The sequence below is a fragment of the Nomascus leucogenys genome, chromosome 6 (assembly GCF_006542625.1).
Source record: "Nomascus leucogenys isolate Asia chromosome 6, Asia_NLE_v1, whole genome shotgun sequence".
Classification (NCBI taxonomy): Eukaryota; Metazoa; Chordata; class Mammalia; order Primates; family Hylobatidae; genus Nomascus; species Nomascus leucogenys.
The window spans coordinates 73,145,494-73,170,087 of record NC_044386.1 but is presented as its reverse complement, the minus strand read 5'-3'; the positions used below and the strand labels follow the sequence as shown (position 1 = coordinate 73,170,087).

Genomic DNA, 24,594 nt, shown 5'->3' with positions numbered 1-24,594 from the left:
CAGAGATCACTTCTCTCCACCATTTTCCGTGACACCTATCTCATATTAGTTCTGTGTCCAAATGAACAAACAAGCAAGTATACCATGGAGGTATCTTGTATATAAAATGCACATTATTTGTCAAATTGTGAAAACACCTCTTTTATAAACATACCAAGCAAACATGAATCACTAACTCCTACCCTTACCAAAGTAATGCCCAGCACATAGAATAATTCACCAAAAAACCCCTAATCCCGAATAGCATAGGCAACCAACAATTGATATTAACTGCCTGACACATTTTATTTCACAATCCATGTTGAACTGTGTCTGTGCTCTACCGTGATTTCAGACATCTCACATAATATGATGTCCCTGCAAATTAAAGTTCTGTCCTGTCCTACATCTTCCTTACATCTTTGGGGGGTGGCCCCTCCACAGTCATGGATACCAAGTTCTCCCCACGCAGCAACACCAGACCCAAAACCCGCTTTTCTTCACGCTCTGGTTGCTTCGCATTCTTTGGCCTACAAATCAGAATTAAATTTTAGTGAGATGAATTTTAGTGATCACTCACTCATCAAAATATTTATACAACATCAAGTATCAATTAAGACAACTGATGCTATTTAAACAGTTACTGAGTTACCACTGAAAAACCAAAAAAAAAAAATCCGTAAGCACAGTTAATATACAAGGGTAAATAGTAAAGCTGTTTTCTGATCTAACTTTAGTCTTTTACAGAATGTTCCTTTGATGTTACACTACAACAAGACTAATTTCTTTTGTAAAATACCTTTTAAGAAAAACAAAATTGAAACCTCGGTTTCCACATTAAAATGGAAATTTCTTTAAAAAATTACTTAAATAATTAAATCATAATGACAGGTGACACAGAACTGAAATAATGGGAACGGTAATAGGCAAAGAGAGGATATCAAATGGCAACCATATCCCAGCTCCTCAACCATGAAGAAAAACTGTTCTTTTCTATTTCAACCAAGATTTATTTGGTCTAAGACTGCTGCAGAAGCCAACCAATTAATTAACAATAGCATTTTTTCTCAATTTTAAAAATAAATATGAGTATTTTGACCATAGCATATACGTCTATTCCCAGTAATAAATCCATGATTGTTTCACAAACTTAAAAGAGTTTAGATGCAGACTCTGATCTAATTCAGAGATCAGGTCAAGAGGTTAAACAATAGACTGGCTCTACCATAGTTTCCCTAACTACCTCAGTTACCCTTGGAAATCGCTTACTCCAGCTCTGGCCTTCCCTTCCCATTGCCTCTGTGTCCAACCCCCATTTACCCAAATCAGCCTTACTTGATCTTTCTGAACTCATCACAATCACAGAGGATCAAATTCATATGCTTGTCAAAAGCCTTAAAGGTGCCAATGAAGATTCGGCCATCTTGCAGGATACATCTCATTCTATAGTCAATGTGCTGCAGCATCTTGCTACTCTTGCCAACAGTCTAGAAGCAGTAAGACAAGAGTCATGTTCAGCTTGCCAACACCCTAGTCTTCTAATCTCCTGTTTCTTCTCCACCCTTATATAATCTAAGCCTGGTTTCCTTAACTAAACAAATACTCTCTCCTACTTTTTCACCAACATTCTTCCATATTTAGTATGTCTCTTTGGAGGACCACAAAGGATTATGAAGTATTTTTTCACATCTCAAGAACCAATTTTCACCTCCTTAGAGGTGATTATCCTTCTCTGTGACAATGCATGCTCTAAACTGTCCACTCCCCCAACTAAACCAAACCACAATGATGTAGGGTGTTCTCTCTCTCCAGACTGCTTTTCTCTGTACTGTTAATGCCAAAACTCTTCCATTTTCAAAGTCCTCTTTATTTCTATTGTAATCTGATCTGAGAGGCCATCATCTGCAGGACAGTCCTTCACCACTGGTGGAATCATGACCAAAAACTCCTGTATTTTCTCACATCATAAAACATTTCTCATGGCCAGGCACAGTGGCTCATCTCATGCCTGTAATCCCAGCACTTTGGGAGGCCGAGGTGGGTGGATCACTTGAGGTCAGGAGCTTGAGACCAGCCTGGCCAACACAGTGAAACCCTGTCTCTAATAAAGAGGCTGAGGCACAAGAATCTCTTGAACCCAGGGTTGCATGAGCCAAGATCGCACCACTGCACTCCAGCCTGGGAGACAGAACAAGACGCCGTCTGAAAAAAATAAAAATAAAAAAATCAGCTCATCTTCAGCTGATACTCAATGAAATGAGAATCCATATCCATGGATGTATCCTTATTTCTAACATTCCGAACCCAGGATCACTGCACATGCTGGCAAACTATTTCTTTCGGCCCTTACAGCACATTTCAACCCTCAGCCTTATCATACAGCTTACCATGATTGCTGTTCCACCAAATCCAATGTCCACAGTTAAAACTTGGTGCTTCTGAAGACCTAGGGGAAGGCTATAGATAAAGGTATGACGCGGGTTCTCCTAGAAACAATGCAAGCTGGGCAGAAGCTTCAAAGAGTAGATGGAGCCTGCAGAGGAAAGCATGTTAAAGCTGCACTGCAATCTACCATGTTTTGAAACAGGCAGACAATTTTGCATGAAAATCACTATGACAGACACGTTCAAAAACATCGTTCCTCTCATACTAGCTTCCTCACCAAGGGACTGCCAAATTTCACTAGTCCCTCATTCTTAACTCTCACATTTGACACACTTAGGACTGATGAAACTCACTGAATTTTATTTTACCTAGTAATTCCTAAATGTTTCAAAAACTAAGCATCATTTTCCAAAATTTAGGATTTTTCTTTCCATCCTTATTTAAGGTAGTGTCTCTCTCTCTAGTTCAGAATTAATATGAAGTCATCTCTATATCAACATCTCAATTACTCTTTCATTCAGATTTTTCTGAAATACCTATGTTGTCATTTACAATATTCTTTCTTCCCCTAAATTCGCTTCAAGATGACAGCAGGTAATGTTTCCCCACTAAGAGCCAAATGTGTTATAAACCTAAGACTTCCCATGTCAAAAGAGGACACACAACTATGGAACATATATATATAGAGAGAGAGACTCACATAAACAACTTTCATACATCAAGTAATGAAGGACAAAGTTATAAATCACGTTAACGGCCAGGTGCGGTGGCTTACACCTGTAATCCCAGCACTAGGGGAGGCCAAGGCAGGTGGATCACCTGAGGTCAAGAGCTCGAGACCAGCCTGGCCAACATGGTGAAACCCCGTCTCTGCTAAAAATATAAAAAATTAGCCAGGCATGGTGGTGGGTGCCTGTAATCCCAGCTACTTGAGAGGCTGAGGTAGGAGAATCGCTTGAACCTGGGAGGCAGAGGTTGCAGTGAGCCGAGATCGCGCCACTGCACTCCAGCCTGGGCAACGAGGGGGGACAACAAGAGCAAAACTTCAACTCAAAATAAATAAATAAATAAGTCACGTAACGGGGACACATTAGGACCATTTGGTGATTTCATCATGGTATGAACAATGTACTTACACAAACCTAGAGGATACACAGTCTACTATACTCTTAGGCTATATGCTAGATCCTAGGCTACAAACCTGTACATCATGTTACTATCCTGAATACTACGAATACTCACAACACAATGTTAAATAGAGAAGAGGCTGGGTGTGGTGGCTCATGCCCGTAATCCCAACACTGGGAAACCGAGGTGGGCGGATCACCTGAGGTCAGGAATTCAAGACCAGCCTGGCCAACATGGTGAAAACCCTGTCTCTACTAAAAATACAAAAATTAGCTGGGTGTGGTGGCAGGCGCCTGTAATCCCAGCTACTCAGGAGGCTGAGGCAGGAGAATCACTTGAAACCAGGAGGCAGAGTTTGCAGTGAGCTGAGATGGTGCCACTGCACTCCAGCCTGAGCAACAGAGCAAGACTCCATCTCGGGGTTAAGGGGGGGTGGGGAAGAGAGAGAAGGTAAAATGAAAACATGATTTTGTAATCTTAAGGGACTGCCATGATATATGCAGTCTGTTGTTGAATGGAATTGTTATGCAGCTCATGACTGTAATCAAGCATGCATAATGTTTCCCTTTTCTCCAGTATTTAAAAAATGCTATTAAATATGGCAACCAAATCTAGCCAGAATTGTAAAGGGTCTCAAAGGGCTTATCATACTAATTAAAAATTGAAACACAAATTACTTTTGAAAAGGATTCAAAAGTATCCTTTTGAGCTGAGATCGCACCACTGCACTCCAGCCTGGGCAGCAAGAGTGAAACTCCGTCTCAAAAAAAAAAAAAGGAATACTCTTAATGCCTGGCTGTCATTCAGTGGCCCTGAATCTGATGTCTGTACATTAAAAAACATATTAAATAAAACTTATAAACATCTCAAAAGAACTTTTCAAATAAGCAAACCAAGACTTCCACAAAAATTAAATGTAGTTTCTGATCTAAACATAATGAGTAAGAGTTTAAGGCCTATAACTTAGAAATTTTGAATATTATCTTATGATTCTTTATAAAGCAGTCTAAATCCAAGAAAACATGGTATGTGAGACTCATTAGCAATATCCTTTTTTTTTTTTTTTTTTTTGAGACAGAGTCTTGCTCTGTTGGCCAGTCTAGAGTGCGATGGCGTGATCTCGGCTCACTGCAGCCTCCACTTCCCTGGTTCAAGTGGTTCTCCTGCCTCAGCCTCCTGAGTAGCTGGGATTACAGGCACCCGCCACCACACCCGGCTAATTTTTGTATTTTTAGCAGAGACGGGGTTTCACCATGTTGGCCAGACTAGTCTCGAACTCCTGACCTCAGGTGATCTGCCGGCCTCGGCCTCCCAAAGTGCTAGGATTACAGGCATGAGCCACTGCGCCCAACCAGCAATATCCATTTTTATAGCACTGCAACACTTGGGACCTTCAGCCATCCAAAGAGACAACGAGGATCATGACTGTGAATGAGCAAGACAGATCTTACTGTGGTGATGAAAATGTTTCCAGAGTAGTTCATGGCAATGATTGCACAGTTCTGTAAATTTACTTAAATCATTGCTTCATGCACTTAAATTGGGTGAATTTTATGTTTATCAGCTCTACATCACTAAAGCCATTTTTAACCCATTTATGCCAGAGGTTGGAATTATTTTGTGAAAAATCAGGCCTTGGCGATGACCTTGAGCAACAGGATATGACTAACTCCCACAAGCTTAGCAGTCCAGATGTATGAAACACATCTAGGGATATTGAGTTATGGCCCAAAGAACTGAAGACCTAGAGAATTAGGGACAGATTATTTTATATTTATATATATATATATATATCTCTCATAAACAATATAATAAAATAATAACCTGTATAGATAGAAGAGATATATGTTTCACTCACAATAGGAGTTGACCTCCTACAGCAGTTAAAAGGATTCCCTTAGGAGACAGATTTGGAATTTAGAAACAGTTCTCTCTCATCCCTAAATGTGATACAATGTAGTCATGACCTTGTAAGTGAAAGAAGAAAATAAATCACTGCAGGGTGGTCAAATTTATCTTAACAGCACAAGAAAACAAAACTTCAAGAGAAAGGCGACAAGAGTAGCAACATCACACCACAAGGATGGATGAGCAGTCATAGTGTATCTTCTGACATCAAAGGGCACATAAGCAAATAAATGAACTGGTATCCCTCACAGAAGCACAAGTTTTCAAAATTTAGGAAACGTAGACTTTCGAATGATTAAACTGCATAAAAATGTAAATCTACTTAATTCAAAAGTAAAATAAGATGACTAGGGTTGGCCAAACCACACATAGCAAACAGTAAAATAAGATGACTAGGGTTGGCCAAGGCACACATAGCAAATGAGAGACACCATGGAATATCGGTATTGATCTGTTAAAATTTAAAATTATAGAGGATCTCCATAGAGATCCTCCATCGAAGAGTATGCAAAAACAAGTGACAAAAGAAAACTAAATGCAAAATATTAATACACAATAATTCCAATTGAAAACAAATTTCCTTTATTGGAAAGGTTTACTTAACAACAACAAAAAAACACCAGAATACAAAGGGTGGTACTGAGAAACTAATGGTCTACTAATTTTTAGTGGCCATCAGCACTTCTCATGATGTGTTTAGAAAACAATGTAATAAAAATGTTTAGGCCGGGCACGGTGCCTCACGCTTGTAATCCCAGCACTTTGGGAGGCCGAGGCGGGCGGATCACGAGGTCAGGAGATCGAGACCACAGTGAAACCCCGTCTCTACTAAAAATACAAAAAATTAGCCGGGCGTGGTGGCGGGCGCCGGTAGTCCCAGCTAGTCGGAGAGGCTGAGGCAGGAGAATGGCGTGAACCCGGGAGGCAGAGCTTGCAGTGAGCCGAGATCGCGCCACTGCACTCCAGCCTGGGTGACAGAGCGAGACTCCGACTCAAAAAAAAAAAAAAAAAAAAAGTTTAAAAATCATACTAATATTACACCCTGCATCCCAACTACTAGGTAAGTATCCAATTGGATATGTACCCTAGTAAATATTTAGGTACCAAACAAAAATAGAACTAATATTCATAACACAATTTTTTTTTTTTTTTTTTTTTTTGAGATAGAAGTCTTGCTCTGTCACCCAGGCTGGAGCGCAATGGCACAATCTCTGCTCATTGCAACCTCTGCCCCCAGAGTTCAAGCAATTCTCCTGCCTCAGCCTCCCGAGTAGCTAGGATTACAGGTGTCCCCCACTACACCCGGCTAATATTTGTATTTTTAGTACAGACGGGGTTTCGCCATGTGGCCAGGTTGGTCTCAAACTGCTGACCTCAGGTGATCCACCTGCGTCAGCCTCCCCAAGAGCTAGGATTACGGGCATGAGCCACCACACCTGGCCACATTAATAGTTTATTTCCCTATTTTTCCTGGCCATCATGTGCCTTACATTTTTAATGAAAAAGGGTACCAAGTGTTTAAATGTTGTTAAAGACTACCCATCTTCCTCCACAGCAGACTTTAACATGATTCTTAGACTGATCCCTTCCCCAAGAAATTCATCTGATTGTCTACGCTGTAATGTATACTTCATACATACTTCTGTAATCCTTTCTTCATCACCTTTTATGACATTATGACTATATTCACTGGCCCCCACTTTGGTGTTTTCTTCTTTGAATCTGCTCCTCTAAAACAAAACTCAGCCAATTATTTTCTTTTAAATAGCAAGATACTAAGTATTTTAGGCTTTGCCTGTCATTCAATCTGTCACAACTACTCAAAGCTGCACCACTATAGCACCAATGTGGCCAAAGGTAACATAATAAATGAACTTAGCTGTGTTCCAATAAAATTTCATTTATAGACACAGGTAGTGGTCCAGATATATTAACAACCCTTGTTCTACAGGAATACTAGTAATGGGTACTATTTAGGTAGAACTAGCAGTTGAGACTAGAATAAGATATAATTAAGTATCATAAAATTAGATGGTCCTACTTGCAGACTATAATGTATGACTTAAATGTTGTATTTAAAAATTTACAAAAATCTGTGAACTGAACTGAGAAGCTAAGAAATTCCTAAAAAGTAAAAAATCAGGTGTGCACACCTATACAATGAAAAATTCCCTTAGTCAAGGGAAAAGTTTGGGACAATGATTAGATTACAATTTGCTCATGCAATTACCAGAAAATGTTGTGTATAAAGGATTCAAGAAAGGAGGATTTCTCAGAAAATTTCTGTCTCCTTTGATCTAAACTCAAAATGGGCCGGGCGCGGTGGGTCACACCTGTAATACCAGCACTTTGAGAGGCCAAGGCAGGTGGATCACCTGAGTTCAGGAGTTTGAGACCAGCCTGGAGAACATGGTGAAACCCCGTCTCTACCAAAAATACAAAAATTAGCCAGGCGTTGTGGCGGGTGCCTGTAATCCCAGATACTTGGGAGGCTGAGGCAGGAAAATCACTTGAACCTGGGAGGCAGAAGTTGCAGTGAGTTGAAACCACACTACTGCACTCCAGCCTGGGCAACAGAGTGAGACTTCGTCTCTAAATAAATAAATAAACAACTCAAAATGGTGGCCATAAACAAGCCTAATTGATTCAAGTTTGAAGGATAATATTTCAGAAACAGACTTATAAAAAGGCTAGAAGGAATTTATTAGTAAACCCAATTCCTCTCTGCTCTTACTTTGTAAAAAGTAAACAGTAAACTCTCAGAAATGAGGGCATTCTAAAACTTCAAGTAGAAAAAAAGAAAAATCACAGAGGAAAAACAAGAAAACAAATCAAAATCAACTTTGTAATAACTTTTTCCTAAAAAATGAAAGCAACATAAAAAGAAACTAAATAAATCTACATCACGTTGAAAAATTATGAATAATATTTTTATTACATTGTCTGCTGATTCAAATAGGAAATACATTGGTTAAAACAGGAAAGTGAGAAAAAGACAAAACAAAAAGGAATTAATAAATAAGCATGAGAAAGTATTTAGATTCTCTAATATTCATTGTTAATTATGTGCTGTGTATTTATAATTCACTAGACATAAACTATATTCGAATTAAAATAATGCTGTGAAAGTATGTTGTAACTGGCCTTTTATTTTTTGAAAGCAATGAATACTAACACTCTGCAATACAATTTAGAAAAATGTACCTTAAGTTCATATTCCTTGATACAATTTATTTTCACATCTGCATATTTGAAAAAACAAAGCTATCTACTAAAGCTTTGTTCAAACTACTGGCAGAAAAAAATGACACCTCCCACAAAAAGAAATTATAAACATTCAGTAACAGGGTATTCAAGAGCCATTTATAGTGAAATATTTTTATATAATTAAAAAAAAAAAAACGCAAAAGAAAACTACCTGAAAAGCATGCACTACAATAACTGGAATACAGAAACATGACAAAAGTGTCAGGGCAGAAAATTTAAGGTCCTTCAAAACTTTTTAAAACTTTCTGCAATGTGTTTATTGTATGAAGCTCTAAGGAAAAAAATTAATGTGTCACTGATAATTAAGACAACCCCCAACACCCCATTCTTTAATGATTCTTTATTCTTGATCATTGCTGCATTAGCTCTAACCTGGTTTTTTCTTGGAATCAGATTCCTTGCTACTCCAATATGGCTTTAACCACCTCTTGGTGTCTCAGCTAAGAATGCCTGCCTCAGTTCAGCCTGGAAATCCACCACAGGTACTTGCTGCTGCTGAGAACGCCTCGGGTACAACTGACACCTACAACAAGAGCACAATATACATAAATGATAAAAAGACATTTGTTTTTATAGGAAACCACATGAAAGAAAACTAGGTACCCTTACATTTAAGAAGATATTCCTTTTTTTTTTTTTTTTTTTTTTTTTTGAGACAGGGTCTCATTCTGTTGCCCAGGCTGGAGTGCAATGAAGCAATTTCTGCTCACCGCAAACTCCACCTTCCGGGCTCCAGTGATTCTCCTGCCTCAGCCTCCCAAGTAGCTGGGATTACAGACGCCCTGCCAACCACACCCAGCTAATTTTTTTTTTTTTTTTTTTTCGAGACGGAGTCTCACTCTGTCACCCAGGCTGGAGTGCAGTGGCGCAATCTCGGCTCGCTGCAAGCTCCGTCTCCCGGGTTCACATCATTCTCCTGCCTCAGCCTCTCCGAGTAGCTGGGACTACAGGCGCCCGCCACCACGCCCGGCTAATTTTTTGTATTTTTAGTAGAGACGGGGTTTCACCGTAGTCTCGATCTCCTGACCTCGTGATCCGCCTGCCTCGGCCTCCCAAAGTGCTGGGATTACAAGCATGAGCCACCGCGCCTGGCCATCTTTTTTTTTTTTTTTTTTTTTTTAAGACAAAGAGTCTCACTCTGTCGCCCAGGCTGGAGTGCAGTGGCGCAATCTGGGCTCACTGCAAGCTCCGCCTCCCGGGTTCACGCCATTCTCCAGCGTCAGCTTCCCGAGTAGCTGAGACTACAGGTGCCTGCCACCACTCCTGGCTAATTTTTTTTGTATTGTTAGTACAGACGGGGTTTCACCATGTTGGCCAGGCTGATCTGGAACTCATGACCTCAGGTGATCCACCCACCTCGGCCTCCCAAAGTGCTGGAATTACAAGCGTGAGCCACCACGCCCAGGGAAGAAGATCTTTCTTTAAGGTCAGAGCATGAGACTATCTTATGAGAAATTATAACACAAAACAGAAATCTCTACACAGAGATTGTACAAGGGACTAGTGGATACTTAAGATACTTACCGAGTCTAGAAATATTTCCAAAAGAACTAAAAACACAAGAGCTGGTAGCCTTGAAGAAACACCATCAGTACCATACATAGTCACTCACTTTCAAATTATCCTATATGAACAATCCTTTCTCCCCAGGGGTGAGGGGAGGGATATGCTGCTAAAGCATTTGCAGGGAGATGTTTAGGCCGTCCTTCATACTGATCCTCCTGACAAGTCACTACCTGAAATATAGAACTTCCAGGGCTATTTAAGGGCTCTTAAAATATGTAAACCAATCATCTACTGGTAAGCAGGGAATTCCAGAGAAAAGCCCTCGACATACCCCTATGAATCAGTAACCTGGCTGTGAAATCTGATCATGAGAAGGAAGAGATACAGGAAATTACAGTTAGCTTGCCTTGAGGTGAGGAGATGGGGGATCACCAACAATGCTGCCCTTGTTGGTATGTAAGGAATTGGAAATTGGACTTTTTTCTATAGTTTTTCAGTAACATTTTAAACTTGGTTCTGCATAATAAAGAATTTAGCTGGCCTTTGCTCCTGGTTCCTGGGAAGTAACCTATACATCCTTGGAATTTACCAAGTGAAAGAAATGTGTTTGTTATTCAAGGTGCGTCCCTAGGATCACACCTGAGTTCATGGTAATGAGATGTCTCAAGATGGTGACTAACCAGGCCACAAAAGATCAAACAAAGATTAAAGGGTTGGGGTTCTGAGCAAGCCCTCCTGGGAGGGCAGGAGAGTTGCTGACTGAATTCAATGACATATCCAATGATTCAATCTTGTCAACACAATGAATCCCCAACAAAAATCATCGACATCTGGAGTTCTGGTGAGCTTCCTGATTGGTGATATATGCTAATGTGCAGGTAATGCATCCTGAGGACAGGGAAGCTTTGTGTGGGACCTGCCCAGATTTTGCTCTATGCGTCTGTTCATTTGTAACCTTTATAATAAAACTAGTAAGTATAGCACTTTCTTGAGATCTACTAATCATTTATAAAACCTTAGTCAATTATAAAATCTGAGAAAATAGTAGGACCTCAGAATCTATAGACAGTTGGTCGGAAGTGTGGGTGCCCTGCCAACCCTGGAGCTTGGAAGTGGTGTCTGCATTGAGGGGAATGTTCTGGAGGGCATCTGGACAACTGTGAAATTTGCACTAACTCCAGGTAGTCGGAATTGCACTGCACATACCTTTAAATCTTCACACTCTAATTCATAGTCTACTTTATACTCTAATTCATTGTCTAATCACTGAATAAATACATCTTAATTTGGGCATTGTCCACTCTAACCTCTGTTTACAAATGACAACTAAGTGTCTGATTTAATAAAGGTCTAAAAAGTGTTTTCAGTAAAAAAAAAAAAAAAGTTATCTCGAAACCTAAGATAATTCTGTATTGCAATGTCCCCCTCAGATTTAACCTGTAACCCAACAGAAGATTAAAGACTGAGAAAATATGAGGCAGCCTACACAGTATTTAATTCATTAAGTGCAGAATATTAATTTTTTTTTTTTTTTTTTTTTTTTGAGACGGAGTCTCGCTCTGTCGCCCAGGCTGGAGTGCAGTGGCGCAATCTCGGCTCACTGCAAGCTCCGCCTCCCGGGTTCACGCCATTCTCCTGCCTCAGCCTCCCGGGTAGTTGGGACTACAGGCGCCCGCCACCGCCCGCCACCGCGCCCGGCTAATTTTTTGTATTTTTTTTAGTAGAGACGGGGTTTCACCGTGGTCTCGATCTCCTGACCTCGTGATCCACCCGCCTCGGCCTCCCAAAGTGCTGGGATCACAGGCGTGAGCCACTGCGCCCGGCTCAGAATATTAATTTGAAAAGACATGTGAAGCTTTGCATAAAATAAATTAAGACAACTCTCCAGCTCCAATTTCCAATTTCCCCTTGAACTCACAATACATCATCCAGCCCCAAAGAATAAGAGCTAATTTAGTGACATATACACTGAAAGACAGAATAAAAAATTTAAAATAATCAGTGAACTTTTTATTTTTCTTTTATTTTGAGATGGAGTCTTGCTATGTCATCCAGGCACAGCCAATGGCACAATCTCGGCTCACTGCAACCTTTGCCTCCTGGGTTCAAGTGATTCTTCCGCCTCAGCCTCCTGAGTAGCTGGGATTACAGGTGCATGCCACTGCACCCGGCTGATTTTTGTATTTTTCTAGAGATGAGGTTTCGACATGTTGGCCAGGCTGGTCTTGAACTCCTGACCTCAGGTGATCTGCCCACCTTGGCCTCCCAAAGTGCTGGGATTACAGGCGTGAGCCACCGCACCCAGCCTCCTTCATTGATCTTTAGAGCTAATAACCACACATCTCCTCCAGGAAGACTGCCTCCCAATACTACTTATGATTTGGGAGGAAGTAGGAGATGAATGGGTAAATATTGAACACTTCTAGTATAACAATCTAAGTATACCAATCCTGAGAATCCTAAACACATGGACAATGAGGCAGTGCTAATCAATCCTGCTTACCCATTCCATAATCCAATTACTCTCAAAATGAAAAGGCACAAGTGGGAAAAATTATGCTATTTCCCTAACTCTACACTTTACTCAGATCGTTCCCCCAACTCAAGACCCTGCAGTATTTGTACATATATATGCAGTGCAGACCAGAAAAACTCAAGTTATTTCTTCTTCATGACCATCAAAATGTTTCCATAAATATGGACAAGATGCCTAGAAGGCTAACCTCAACCCACAACAAGATGAGGATGAGACTACCTGTTATTTAGTCCACACTGAGGTTATATAGGAAAAAAACTATAACAAAAATATAGCAAGATAGAACCTTCACCCACTTAACAGTCCTAAACCTAAGAGTCCTAAACCTCAGCCCTACCTCCACCACAATCTCTGAACTACCTCTAGAAACTCAGGGAATAGCAACGGCACTTTAAAAAAATGTCAGAGCTGCAAAAGAATGAAGGGAGAGGCTGGGCGCAGTGGCTCACACCTGTAAGCCTGTAATCCTAGCACTTTGGGAAACTGAGGCGGGCGGATCATCTGAGGTCGGGAGTTCAAGCCCAGCCTGACCAACATGGAGAAACCCTATCTCTACTAAAAAAATACAAAATTAGCCAGGCGTGGTGGCACACACCTATCATCCCAGTTACTTGGGAGGCTGAGGCAGGAGAATCACTTGAACCTGGGAGGCAGAGGTTGCACTCTATCCTGGGCAACGAGAGCAAAACTCCATCTCAAAAAGAATGAAGAGATGAAAAAAGAGATTTCCATATCAAATAAAATGAATGATCAAATAACCTATTATAAAGGACAAATTATATTACACAAAATACTTTCAAAATTTATCAATATACAAACAAAACGTACATAAAATACGTCTTCCAAAGCAATTTTAAAAATGAAAATGTAATTAAATATACTCACTATAGTAAAAATCAGCAAAATAAATAGGAAAAAATAAAAAAAATCTTTACCCTCACCATAATTTAAAACTTGCTAACAGGTGTTTTACAACTTTTTCTTTTTGAGACAAGATCTCATTCTGTCACCTAGACTGGAGTGCAGTGGCACAAACATGGCTCACTGCAGCCTCAACCTCCTGGGATCAAGTGACCCTTCCACCTCAGCCTCCCAGGTAGCTGAGACTACAGGTAGACATCACCATGCCTGGCTAATTTATTTTTCTGTAGAGAGGAGGTCTCCCTATGTTGCCCAGGCTGGTCTTCACCTCCTGAGCTCAAGTGATCCACCTCAGCCTCCCAACATGCTGGGATTAGAGGCATGAGCCACCACGTCCAGCTCAACTTTTCACATATAAAATGAGGAAATAACAAAAGACACACAAACTACTACCCGGTTGTTACTATGAGGAAAAACCTTTAACTTGAAAAAAATAAAATAAATTAGTATTCATGCACTGCATTTTCTTTTTTTCCTGAGATGGAGTCTTGCTCTGTCACCCGGGCTAGAGTGCAGTGGTGCCATCTTAGCTCATTGCAACCTCTGCCTCCTGGGCTCAAACAATTCTCCTGCCTCAGCCTCCCAAATAGCTGGGATTACAGACACGTGCCACCACACTCGGTTAATTTTTGTACTTTTAGGAGAGACGGGGTTTCACCATATTGGCCAGGCCGGTCTCTAACTCCTGACCTCGTGATCCGCCTGGCTTGGCCTCCCAAAGTGCTGAGATTACAGGCGTGGGCTACCACGCCTGGCCTACACTATGTTTTCAAAGTGACTGTTCTTTTCATTGTTAATAGCCAAACAATGCAAACAAACTAAATATCCAGCAGCAAGCTAACGATTAAAATAGGAATGTTCTCACACCATCCACACTTTGTAAAATAAGGTAGATTTATGTGTACTGATACGAAAAGATCACCAAGACATATTGTCAAAATACAGACAGCATGGTGTCGTATGCACACAAACTTCAAATGTGTCCCATGTCCTCCCTCTCTCCCCACTACACACACAATGCATAGGACAAGGCCTGAAAGGACAGACGGCTATTTACTTAATGATTATCTCTGGGGAGGAAAAGGCCAGTAAATTGGTAGTTGCTTTAAAACGAGACTTACTTTTTACGCAAAACTGTTTTACAAAAAGAATCATCTTCATGAATTATTAATACTTATAATTAAAAAAAAATTGTAGCTAAGAAAAAAATGCTACCTACTGACTGTCAAAATTTTAATGGCAATGACAAAATGCCAAAGTTTCAATGTGGACTAAACATATATTAGGTCATGTAAGATGTTCACATATTTGTAATTAAAATTTCCCTTCTAGAAATCTAAATCAGGCTGGGCACGGTGGCTCACACTTGTAATCCCAGCACTTTGGGAGGCCGAGGCGGGCGGATCACGAGGTCAGGAGATCGAGACCACGGTGAAACCCCATCTCTACTAAAAATACAAAAAAATTAGCTGGGCATGGTGGCGGACGCCTGTAGTCCCAGCTACTCGGAGAGGCTGAGGCAGGAGAATGGCGTGAACCCAGGAGGCGGAGCTTGCAGTGAGCCAAGATCGCGCCACTGCACTCCAGCCTGGGCGACAGAGCGAGACTCCGTCTCCAAAAAAAAAAAAAGAAATCTAAATTAAAATATGTGTGTGAGTGTGTCTGTGTATACATCCTATATACACATTCCACATATGTACACTAAAAGCAGGATAAAAACCCAAATGTATTTTAAATTTTAACAGAATAAATGCACTAACCAAAAACAAACACCTAAATATCACACAGCAAGAATGAATATGTAAATTAATCACTTCAGTGCACAGTACATTTTGCAAGCATACAAAGTGATTTAATAAGAATGCAGAAAAATTTAAATATGCTTATGTTGAAGGGTAATTACAAAATTTTATGAAGATAAAATGCACTTATACACGTATAAGAAAAAAGAAAATTAAACTAAAATCTCTAAGAGGGTGAATTATTTTAGGATAATATGGTTAAGAATTTCATTGCTTTTTTACTACATCTTCTATATTAGATGTGTCTGCTTCTTCAATTATGTTCATTTTAATCCCCTCATTGCGTGATATTTTGTTCTAATCTGAAATGAGATTCTGACTTGCATTTGTTCCCAACACAGTCTGTACTCACTCTTGGTTGCTCAGTGAGGCAGTCCTTCTGCGTTTGACTTGGACTTCCACCTCTGGTACGTGCTGTTCTGTAGTTCGTCTCAGGTGTAAGCGATCCCTGATACAGAAAAGAGAGGGATTTGTTTGGTAGATTGCATCAATCTATGAAATAACTATTTGTCAAGGTTATATTTAGAACTACATTTAATATAATGGATTTTTAAATCTAATTAAAACAAGGTAAAATTATTACAAGATCTTTAACCTTCCAACAGCCAGAATCTATGCTATAACCACTTCTTTTCTCCTTTTAGAAGCCCATGACATCAGAAAACCTGGTTTTAAAAAAAATCAGAAAATGAAATTAAAATAATATATCTACCTCTATTTGTAGTCACATACATATAAAATTCCCACTTTTGCAGATATATATACACACATACCACCACTACCCTACTCACCCTTCCCCCCCAAAACAGTAAACCTGATTTCAAAAATGGTTTCAAAAAATATTTTTAGGATACAGTAGACATACTTTTGTATAGTGGAATAGAACATAGTTTAAATTATAAAATGTCTACTTAAAAAAACATGCAAATGGTGCTTTCTTTAGGATTTGCAAAGCAATAGAAGAGCTGCTCAAGCTAAAAACTATCAACATAGCAAAAACAAACAAACAAAACCTGCCATGTTACATCTGCAGAACCCCTCATAAAATGGCTGCTCAAGGGAACAGAACATGAAATCCCACACTCAGACTATCCATATTAAGGACTGCAGAAACCACCTATGAACCTTTAAAGATGATAAATCAGAAAGGTCAGCAGGACCTTTCACTAAAGTAACACAAGTAATATCTCAAAAGCAAAATTCAAAGATACATGCCAAAAGCTATTAATAATTCTCTGAACCCTAGATGTTTTTAAGTCATGTTAGACTTTTAGATTGGTAAAATAGCTTACCAATAACGCACAGCTGTTTTATTCTTTCAAGTCTAAATGTTCTAATCAAGCCATACACACATATTCGATTTCTAAATGGTAAAATTTTATACACTGATAATGCTTATTACTTTTGATTACACAATGGTCTATTAAATATAACACCTGAATTACAAGCAGTATAAGAAATAAAGTGGACTTCATAAAAAAATAAAGCTCCGAAAACATCAAAAAATAAAGTTCCGAAAACACTAAAGAAAGTGAAAGGATAACCAGAATAGGAAAAAATATTTGCTAAACATACAGCTAAGTTTCTAGTATCCAAAACAAACAAAACGAAAATCCAAACAATGAAAAAAAAAGAAGGTAGGGAGAGACAAAGAAACTTTTTCAGGTGATAGACACATTTATGCCACTCATTTAGATAAGAATGACTTCAAAGGCATGTATTTATCTCTCAGCATATCAACTTTTAACATTAACTATCTACAGCTTTTGTATGTCATTCACACCTCAAAAAAGTCTTTTTTCAAGTTTGGTATCCAGAATATGTAAGGAATGCTCACAACTCAACAATAAAAGGGCAAATTCTATTGCTACGATGGGTAAAACACTTGAATAGACAGTCCTCCAAACATATACAAGTGGCTAATCTATATGAAATGATGCTGAACATTAGTCACTAAAAAATGCAAATCAAAACCCCAATGAGGCAGGGTGCAATGGCTCATGGAAGGCTGAAGCCAGTGATCACTTGAGCTCAGGAGACCAGCTTGGGCAACATCTGTACAAAAAAATACAAAAATTAGCTGGGTGTGGTGGTGCATGCCTGTGATACCAGCTACTCAGGAGGCTAAGGTGAGAGGGCACTTGAGCCTAGGAGGCAGAGGTTGCAGTGACCCGAGATCATGTCACTGGCACACCAGCCTGGGTGACAGAGCCAGACCCTGCCTCAAAACAAAAAAACCCCCACTGAAATGCCACCATCTGACACCACAATATTTGTAAAGAATGTGGGGAAATTGCTGGTGGAAACATAAAGTGGTATATATAGACTTTGCCAACTTCCTAAAAATGTTAATCATGAAAGTAACATATGACACTAACTCTACTGCTAGATGGAGTAATATTACAAGACCCAAACTCAGCCTCCAAAGTAGCTGGGATTACAGGCATGCACCACCACATCCGGCTAATTTTTGTATTTATAGTAGAGACAGGGTTTCACAATGTTGGCCAGGCTGATGTCAATCTCCTGGCCTCAGGTGATCTGCCCACCTTGGCCTCCCAAAGTGCTGGGATTACAGGCATGAGCCACCATGCCTGGCCAGTTCATGTTCTTTCTATTATACCTGCAGTCTTCCCAGCTACAACTACTCTCATACTTCCAAAAAGACAAAATTTCAAGAACCTGGCAGATACAAGGGCTAAGTAAAATTTTGTGAAACTAATTCTTTGTATTAAACATATTATACATGTTCCTAGTAGCATTATTCATAATAGCCAAAGAGTGGAAACAACTCAAATGTCCATCAATTCATGAATGAGGAAAATATGGTATATCCAAACGAATGTCTTTCAGCCATAAAAAGGAATTTAGTACTGATCAGTGCTACATTATGGTGGGCACACAAATACAGCTAATAATGTAGTACGTTAATACAATTAAAGAAACTATCAACTAAACCATGATTAATCTAATAGTGAACAACTGCAAACACTGTCTTACCAAAAAACAAACAAAAAAAACCCATTCGGCAATTGCTCAATATGAAAGGTCTGAGGTCAACTGAGAAAATAGCCATCAAACCAAAATATTCTATTATTTCAGCTTTCTGAATTTACCTTTTTTTAAAGGTAGAGATGGAGTCTCACTACCCAAGCTTGAACGCCCAGGCTCCAATGATCCTCCTGCCTTGGCCTCCAAAAGTGCTGGGATTATAGACATGAGCCACCACACCTGGCTTAAATCTACTTATTTTTAATCTACATATAAAATGTCATCTATAAGATTTTGAAAACACTGGTTTATTGAATGTTCTGGATACACACACACATGCATTTATCTAACTGCATCCCCAACACAGAAACCAACATTTTATGAAACTGAGGATATCATGAAAAAATCATCATATAGAAACGGTGTTAAATGTTTGCCCTCAAATCACTTACACTGAAACTAATAATCTGGAAATATATTAAAAAGCAAAAAGCAATGCGATCCCAGTTTTATTACGGCCTAAATTTTTCATGAAATTTAACTAAGATCTCAAGAATAAAAATAAACAAAGTTGGCCAGGTATAGCCGTTCATGGCTGCAATGCCAGCACTTTGGGAGGCCTAGGCAGGAGCACTGCTTGAGTCCAGGAGTTTGAGACCAGTCTGGGCAACATAAGGAGACCCCTCTCTACAAAAAAATAAAAAGTTAGCTGGGCACAGTACCTCAAGCCTACTAACAGGCACTTGGGAGGCTGAGGCAGGAGTCTAGATTGATCCAGGAGTTTGAGGTTACAGGGAGCTATAATTGCATCACTGCACTCCAACCTGGGCAACATAGCCAGACCCTGTCTCCTAAAAACAAAAAAAAAAGGTTAATGATAGGCTGCTAATCTGTACCCCACGAACATAAGAAACCTCAATGCCTCCAAAACACATCTGAGGAGAATTAACAAAAAGAGAATTTGGGCCAGCCACAGTGGCCAGAGAGAGACTGAGGAGGGAGAGGACATAGCTTGAGTCTAGCAGTTCGAGTTCAGCCTGGACAACATAGGGAGACCCTGGTCTGCTAAAAAAAAAAACAAAAACTTTGAGCCAGCTAGCATCCAGAAATGGAGAGAGGCTGCCTTAAGTAGTAACAATTCTCACTCAAGCTTTCTGACTCTGGGCCACAAAAAAAAAAAAAAAAAAAGGAGACAGGACCAGTGACAGGTCTTCACGTGGAAGAAATAAGATTTTTAAAACTTCATGGTCCCAGTCATTGAGGGCAGTACTCACAACCTGCTCAAATGATTCTTCGTAAAAATAGCTAAACAGAGGGCGGTGACAAACAAACGAGGTTATTTTGGCCTCCTTGACACCTTATAAACGAAATTTTTTGGAAAACAAAAATGTTTATTAGGAAAAGGAACAGGGGGCCGGGCGCGGTGGCTCACGCTTGTAATCCCAGCACTTTGGGAGGCCGAGGCGGGCGGATCACGAGGTCAGCAGATCGAGACCACGGTGAAACCCCGTCTCTACTAAAAATACCAAAAAATTAGCCGGGCGTGGTGGCGGGCGCCTGTAGTCCCAGCTACTCGGAGAGGCTGAGGCAGGAGAATGGCGGGAACCCGGGAGACGGAGCTTGCAGTGAGCCGAGATCGCGCCACTGCACTCCAGCCTGGGAGACAGAGCGAGACTCCGTCTCAAAAAAAAAAAAAAAAAAAAAAGGAAAAGGAACAGGGTAAGGGAAACATAAAGATACAGAGTAACTATAAACGTGGAAAACATTTCGGCAATGACACACTGGTCAGATAGAATAGTGAAATCAAGATAAGGCAAGGTCTGTGAATAAGTCCAAACCAGCTAGTACCCTGCCTTAGACAACAACATAAGGGTCTCTCAACCAAGCTTCCAAGCTTCCTTCCTCTGTATCACAGGAAGGGCTGCCACTCCCTGCCTCCAAAAAGCCCTAGCACACAGCCAATTCACTGAGTAAGACACAGACCTTGAAACTTCAAGAGGCCTTTCCACAGGGATCTGCCATATTAGGATGCTGGGCCTGAATGCAAGACCACAAAATGGCGGATCAGACTAAATATTCAGCTTGCAAATAGCCAAATGACCAGAAGTTAAACCAAAAAATACATGTGAAGTGCTATCTTCGTGCAAGCAGAAAAAAAAAGGGGTAAATTATAAATATATAAAATCTCAGACTCCTGCTATTTTTAAAACTACCCAAAAATAGATTATTCCAGAACAAGGCTTTTCGGGCTTCCTAGATTCAACTTTTCCATTAATTACAACTCAGTGCAACCAGACATACCAGTTATGATAGAGGGAAAATGTAAATACAAAAACGGCAAGCACTGAAAATCCTGCAAAGGAAGACAAAATCCTTAGAATAAACTGATTTTTTAAAAAGTACTGGAATATAAAAATGCAGTTATTAACCTTTCTCACCAAATTTTTGTAATAGCTCCAACTTCAAAAATGATCATCAATTTAAAAATCCAAAAAAAGACAATAACTCTGATCCCAAGCACAACCACACCCCAATAAGATTGTCTCCACTTTTCTGATTCTTTTATTCTCTTTGAGCAAACACAACTTGCAGCTTTCAACTCCCAGAAGATGAAGAGGTCCAGTGTTTGAAACACCTTTCAACCTTGGTCGGGAAGAGCCATCATGATGCCCTCTCCCCCAACCCATTTAAGGAAAGTATGCAGTGCATCAGAATGGACTATCCAGAGATTAAGAAGGATAAGTGAATCTGAAATGGTGACATTTATCATATGTGTCGAGTGGAAATCAAAGATTACAGGGAGTTAAAAAAGGGGTTAACAAGTCCACTTTGAAAATAGAGAATCAGTGCACAATACAACCAAGAGACGAACTACAAAAATGAAAAGGTACAATTTTCTAGGGAGTCAGAAAACCAATTTAAAATCTCTATCATTAATGGAAGCTTGCTGAAACAGCACAGGAGGTCTTGGGGTGGCTGCACCTTTGATGGCCTCTAGGCCCCCACCACTCCAGTTTACTGCAGAACAGAAAAGCAGGAGCCCAGTGCAGCTGCCATCCCACACACGCGGAGGTGGTACAAATGCCTGGCCTCTAGCCACATTCCCCACCAGTCCTCTACTGCTGCACCGAGGGTAAGGGGTGGCTGCCAAGCTTGCTAGGCGAAGCCTGCGCCAACCCATCTCCCTCCTCCCCCTTCTACTGCGCCACAACCGGAAACAAACAGCTGCTGTATCAGCCAGGTGAAGGGGAGGGCTGCTATCCCTTCCAGGCAAAAGCTGCGTAAGCCCTCGCTCCCCTGCCCTCCGTCTCGCCCACTGCAAGCAAAGGCGACTGTCACCTCTACTGCGTCTGCGCAACCTGCATCCTTTCCCAAGCGGCACTTTGGGGAGGGGGCAGCCGCCCACCTTGGCCCGCCTCCTCTCCTTACCACTGCACCCTAAAGAGGGTATGGCTGAAACTCCAAAACAGCAGAAGCTAAGCACACACACACCAGCCGCCCCCTCCCCACAGGCGGCTCTACAGGGAGCAAGCGGCCACCCCCACCCTGAAGCGCTTGCGCAGATCTAAGCCGCTGCAGCAGCGGCCATCTTGAAGGAGCCGCACAATGGCAGTGACGCAACGCAGACCCTCAGGCTATTTCGACATAGCCTTCCAAGACCTGGTTCCCAACAGAGAGAAACAATGAAAAAAAAGTAACCCTCAGGCATGACCTGGCCTATCAGTCAAAAGATCTGTAAACGCAAGTTCTGCACATCATTCCTGTCTTAAGCCATAGCCTCTAAAGCGAGGGTTATTCATTAACAGGGTACACTACGCAAGGATTCCACGCATTTCTGCAGCCCCTGCGGCAGTGTAGGCGTTGCGCAGTTTTAATAAAAAAGCACCATCACCACGGTAGGCAAACCAGATGACCACCGCAGGTCACAGGAAAATTAAAGGCTGCGGACTGTGCCACTGCCCCTCCTGATGCCCCCTCCTCGCCAGAGAGATCATTCAGCGTCCCTTAGTCACTCCAGACAGCAACAGGCCCCGCCGCCGCCATGCCCACCGCCTCCATGCCATGCCCACCGCCGCCATGCCTACCGCCGCCAAAGCCCACCACCTCCATGCCTACCCGCCAATGCCCACCGCCAATACCCACCGCCGCCGCCTTCCCCCTACCTCCCAGCCACTTCCTACGGACCCTCCCCGCGTCGCGACCACCAACACAACCCCCACCACTGTCACACCGATTCATCCCCCTGATCCACTGCCATAGCCTCCTCGCCTCGGTCACTGCGACGAATCCCCCCCCCCAGTCGCCCCACGTACCCTGCTCCACCACGCAGTGGTCACTATAATACACCCACCTGTGCTCAACACCCCCTAAATACCGATCACTTCATGTACCTTCGCCCCACCACGATCACTCCAATATACCTCCCTCTGCCTAAAATCCCTATGCACTGGTCCCCCCACGTACCCTCGCCACACGGAACTGCAATCACCCCGATGTACCCACCTCCACCCATGTCCCCTGCCCACTGCGGTTACCCCGCATGTTCCCAGTCACGACCGCCCTTCCCACCGCAGACACCCACAATAGGACCTGTCGCGACACCACAGTCGGGGGCGGATGGGGGACGCGCCCCAAAGCGAGCGGACCGGATACCATCGGGGCAGAACCGCACAACCGCAAGCCTCTGAACATTCCGGATCTGGTTCTCCAGAACAAAGGACTTTAGGGCCCAAATTCCATTTATTTAGTACTCCAAGTCCTGAAAACTTGGAATATCTGATGAATAAAAGTGGCCGCTCCCCAGGCTGTCTCTTGTGAGAAGCCACCGGCACAGCTGACCTTGCCCGCTCCATCGCGTCACTGACCGCTCCTCAGACAGATGCGTCAGGCATCTCCGGCGGCCGCTCCACTCTGCGCCAGACTCGCTGCAGGAGCAGCAGGCTTCGCACACATCCCCGCCTGAGCATGCGCGCCAGTCTGCCTCTGCGGCCGCGCAGGCGTGCTTGTTTGCCGCAGTGCAGGGGTCCCAGCTCCCTCCCTCACCGGAATGACCTGGGGGGAGGGGGCTACTGGACCCCTAGGGCTCCACAGCACTGTTGCATTGACAGGGGGCCTCTAGAAACCATAAGCAACCTGGGATCAATGGACATTTCTACCTATTTTTTAAAATGTGTAAAATACTAAAGAAATAATTCTTGGTTCTACAAGAAATTTTTGCACACACCACTGGCCAAACAATCCTAATTTACACTCACCCTCAGGTCTTCCTATGTGCGGTACAGGAAAGCTGGTTTGGAAAAGTTAAATGCGCCATAACCACAACCAATGCAAATATGCCAGACTTGAAATCCTTCCAGAAGAAAACATCCCTAACTCTAAAAGCATGCCACATTGTTCAAATTTGGTGCGATTTTTCTTCCCTTTTTCTACTTTCTACATTTTGAGGGGGTAAATTGTGAAAATTATCTCCCCCGAAATCACAATATAATTAAACTCTCCTATATGGAATGGATAGATCATTCAATTCAAAAACACTGGCTATTCAATTCTTGCAAAACAAAAATATGAACTTAGACCCCCACCTAAGATTTAAGTAAGAGAGCCTTTCTTTGCCTATTAGAATTGGATACATTAAAATTTTTACCAATAATCAATGATAGCTGGAGTGGGGAGAAACAGGTACTTTTATATAATACTAATGGACAAGTAAACATTATTTTTGACATAATATTCTATCTGCAGAAATAACGGAAGCATCGGTAACTCCAAAATTTAGACGCTGATGTAGCTTGGGAAAAGACACTGCAGAGAAGAAGAAAATAATCCTGAAACTGCATCTGCATAGTTTTTACACACATCTGCCCTTTCTCAATTGCTCATTGTCAAAGAAGGGAGGGTGATGTTAGTGGAGGCTGACTAAATGGTTAAATCCCCTCCCAAGCCCTGTAAGCTACTGCTCAGTTCCCAATGATCCTACATTAAAACAGGTGCACAGAGGCTTATCAATGCTGACTTTTATCATAACAAAATCTCAGAAACTGTGTAATGTTCCTCACAGAGAACAGATAGGCTAAATAAATAAACGTATATATAAACAATAACATGCAATATGGCTGATTGAAAAAATGATGTATTAGGCTGAATCATATAAAATTGTCAATATTCAATTGC

The 24,594-nt window shown here is 41.5% G+C and overlaps 2 protein-coding genes across 7 annotated transcripts in view; both read right to left on the bottom strand.

The window, feature by feature from the left end:
* The window catches only part of SNRPN (small nuclear ribonucleoprotein polypeptide N), a 159,205-nt gene that overhangs the window by 1,796 nt on the left and 132,815 nt on the right, over positions 1-24,594 (bottom strand). For 2 of the 5 annotated variants that reach the window (XM_030814416.1, XM_030814415.1), the window contains 5 exons: positions 15,785-15,880; positions 9,040-9,190; positions 2,367-2,512; positions 1,315-1,466; positions 398-509 (listed from right to left, as the gene is read on the bottom strand). In XM_030814416.1, coding sequence (XP_030670276.1) covers positions 398-509; positions 1,315-1,466; positions 2,367-2,369 — 267 coding nt within the window. In that variant the 5' untranslated portion in view covers positions 2,370-2,512; positions 9,040-9,190; positions 15,785-15,880. Of the gene's footprint in view, positions 1-397; positions 510-1,314; positions 1,467-2,366; positions 2,513-9,039; positions 9,191-15,784; positions 15,881-19,145; positions 19,275-23,013; positions 23,433-24,594 lie in introns of those variants that run through there. The other 3 variants (XM_030814414.1, XM_030814418.1, XM_030814417.1) reach the window with 3 other exon arrangements.
* SNURF (SNRPN upstream reading frame) lies at positions 491-23,432 on the bottom strand. 2 transcript variants are annotated; one of them, XM_030814419.1, is made up of 6 exons: positions 23,263-23,432; positions 15,785-15,880; positions 9,040-9,190; positions 2,367-2,512; positions 1,315-1,466; positions 491-509 (listed from the first exon to the last, which is right to left on the bottom strand). In XM_030814419.1, the coding sequence occupies exons 1-3, from the start codon at positions 23,274-23,276 to the stop codon at positions 9,085-9,087; spliced, it is 216 nt and encodes a 71-aa protein (XP_030670279.1). In that variant the 5' UTR covers positions 23,277-23,432; the 3' UTR covers positions 491-509; positions 1,315-1,466; positions 2,367-2,512; positions 9,040-9,084. The 2 variants fall into 2 exon arrangements, with proteins under 2 accessions (XP_030670279.1, XP_030670280.1); XM_030814420.1 differs by lacking the exon at positions 2,367-2,512 and having other exon boundaries at positions 23,263-23,377.